The sequence below is a fragment of the Saimiri boliviensis genome, chromosome 12, assembly GCF_048565385.1.
Source record: "Saimiri boliviensis isolate mSaiBol1 chromosome 12, mSaiBol1.pri, whole genome shotgun sequence".
NCBI classification, from domain to species: Eukaryota; Metazoa; Chordata; class Mammalia; order Primates; family Cebidae; genus Saimiri; species Saimiri boliviensis.
The window spans coordinates 85,293,934-85,296,010 of NC_133460.1; the positions used below are offsets into that span (position 1 = coordinate 85,293,934).

A 2,077-nucleotide genomic window follows, 5' to 3' on the forward strand; every position below is an offset into this window, starting at 1 on the left:
GGAATGTCCCCTCAATAACTGCTTTCTTGTTCTTCCTTACTCATGCTTTAGGGTTGGGGCTAGTACAAGGGATCTAGGCCTGTGGCTGAGGGGATTGAGGGGCAGATTGAGAATCTTTTGGGTCTTCCTGTTCATTTGCTCTTTGGCCAGGTTTGGCAGGAGGACAAGGTTGTTGTGATGGAAGGGACACTGTGCAGGAACTTGGTGCCTTGAGAGCCAGTGGTATATACACATGTCCTCATGCACAGAAAGCTACACCAGCCCTTGAGCCACACTGAGCCACCGTCTTAGCCACAGAACTCAGGCCACCAGTGGGATGAGTTATTGCTCAAAGACCATGGTTCTTCCGTTACCTCTTTGCCTCTGTTGCTGTCTCCCTCCATCTCCAGCTTAGGGCCCCTGTGTAAATGATTCCCCCATGGCTCCTTCATTGGGACAGGGACTTGGAGGCATTGACGTGAAAAATGGAATGACTCTGTTAATTCCCACCACAACACATATCTTTTTTTTTCCAGTTTTGTTCTTTTTATTTTTTTAGTGGACATAATCATTGTACATATTTATGGTATACATAGTAATATATACATGCAATGTATGGTGACCAGATCAAGGTAATTAATATATCTGTCATCTCGAGTATTTATTGTTTCTTTGCATTGGAAGCATTCAATATCCTCTCTTCTGGCTGCTTGAAAATATATATTATTGTGAATATGGTCATCCTGCAGTGCTATAGAGCGCTAGAATTTATTCCTTTTATCCAGCTGGAATTTTGAGTTCTTTAACAAATCCCTCCCTATCCAGCTTCTATAACCTCTGTTTTACTTTTTACTTCTATGAGATCAACTTTTTATAGCTTCCACATATGAGGGAGAACATGCAATGTTTAACTTTTTATTCTTGGCTTATTTCACTTAGCATAATGTCCTCTAGTCCCAAGCATGTTACCAAGACACAATAGATTTTTTTTTTTTTGGATTTTTAGTATTTATTAAAATACAGGTCAAATCAGTGTGTTTTGGTTCATTTCAGTTCCTTCACTGCCAAACCGGGGGGCAGGGACTGCTTCAGTTTCTCTGCCTTCTCCTTGTCTGTGATGACCAGAGTATAAAGGTATCTGCTGCATCGAACTTTAAACTTCACATTGTCCTTATTTTTCTTGATCTTGACGGATTTGGCATCTTTTCGTCGGGCTGTGAGCAGAAAGTCCTTGATTTCCTCAATTTTCCGAGGCATGGTGACCAGACGCGCTGGGAGCGGGTGCGCACCGGGACCTTCTCACCCGCGTACCACCCTACAGACCCACAATAGATTTTTATTGCTTACAAGTATGTGTGTGCATGTGTCTGTGTGTTTGTGTTTGTGATGTGATGTGATGTGATGTGATGCGTGAGCCTCAGTTGCCTCATCCGCAAAAGAGCAATACTAATCCTGTCCTTCTTTCCTTAACAGGGTGTTAAGATAATCAAAAGAGATTTTCTCAGCTGGGCGCGGTGGCTCACGCCTGTAATCCCAGTAGTTTGGGAGGCTGAGGCAGGTGGATTGCCTGAGGTCAGGAGTTCAAGACTAGCCTGGCCAACATGGTGAAACCCCATCTATACTAAAAATACAAAAATTAGCTGGGGTGTGCTGGTGGCACCTGTAATCCCAGCTACTTGGGAGGCTGAGGCAGGAGAATTGCTTGAACCCGGGAGGCGGAGGTTGCGGTGAGCTGAGATTGTGCCACTGCACTCCAGCCTGGGTGACGAGAGTGAAACTCCGTCTCTGAGAGAGAGGGGGAGTGGGGGAGAGAGAGAGATTTTCTCTAGAAATACTTGGTATTGTTAATACCTGAGGCCCTGGAGTCAAGAACTTTCATCTTTCATTTAGCAACTCCATTTGCTCTGGGGCATGGGTCAATACAAGGGTATAATTAGGAAGGGGCGTCACAAGGAATCTGAAGGAACTCTGCTGGGGGTTACCTATCCATTTCTCCTCACTACAGAAGAGGACACAGGAAGTCTGTCCCCCACAGGCATCTGCTCCAGTGCTGCACATGTGTGTTTGGGCAAATACATGTGTACATAGATCCACACCA

The 2,077-nt window shown here is 44.9% G+C and overlaps 1 protein-coding gene across 1 annotated transcript; it reads right to left on the reverse strand.

Moving 5' to 3' along the window:
* Window positions 1–962: 962 nt before the first annotated feature.
* On the reverse strand, window positions 963–1,299 carry LOC101040185 (large ribosomal subunit protein eL38). Its single transcript, XM_003922296.4, has one exon. It carries the CDS (start codon window positions 1,234–1,236, stop codon window positions 1,024–1,026), a length of 213 nt encoding a protein of 70 aa, XP_003922345.1. The 5' UTR covers window positions 1,237–1,299; the 3' UTR covers window positions 963–1,023.
* Window positions 1,300–2,077: the final 778 nt, after the last annotated feature.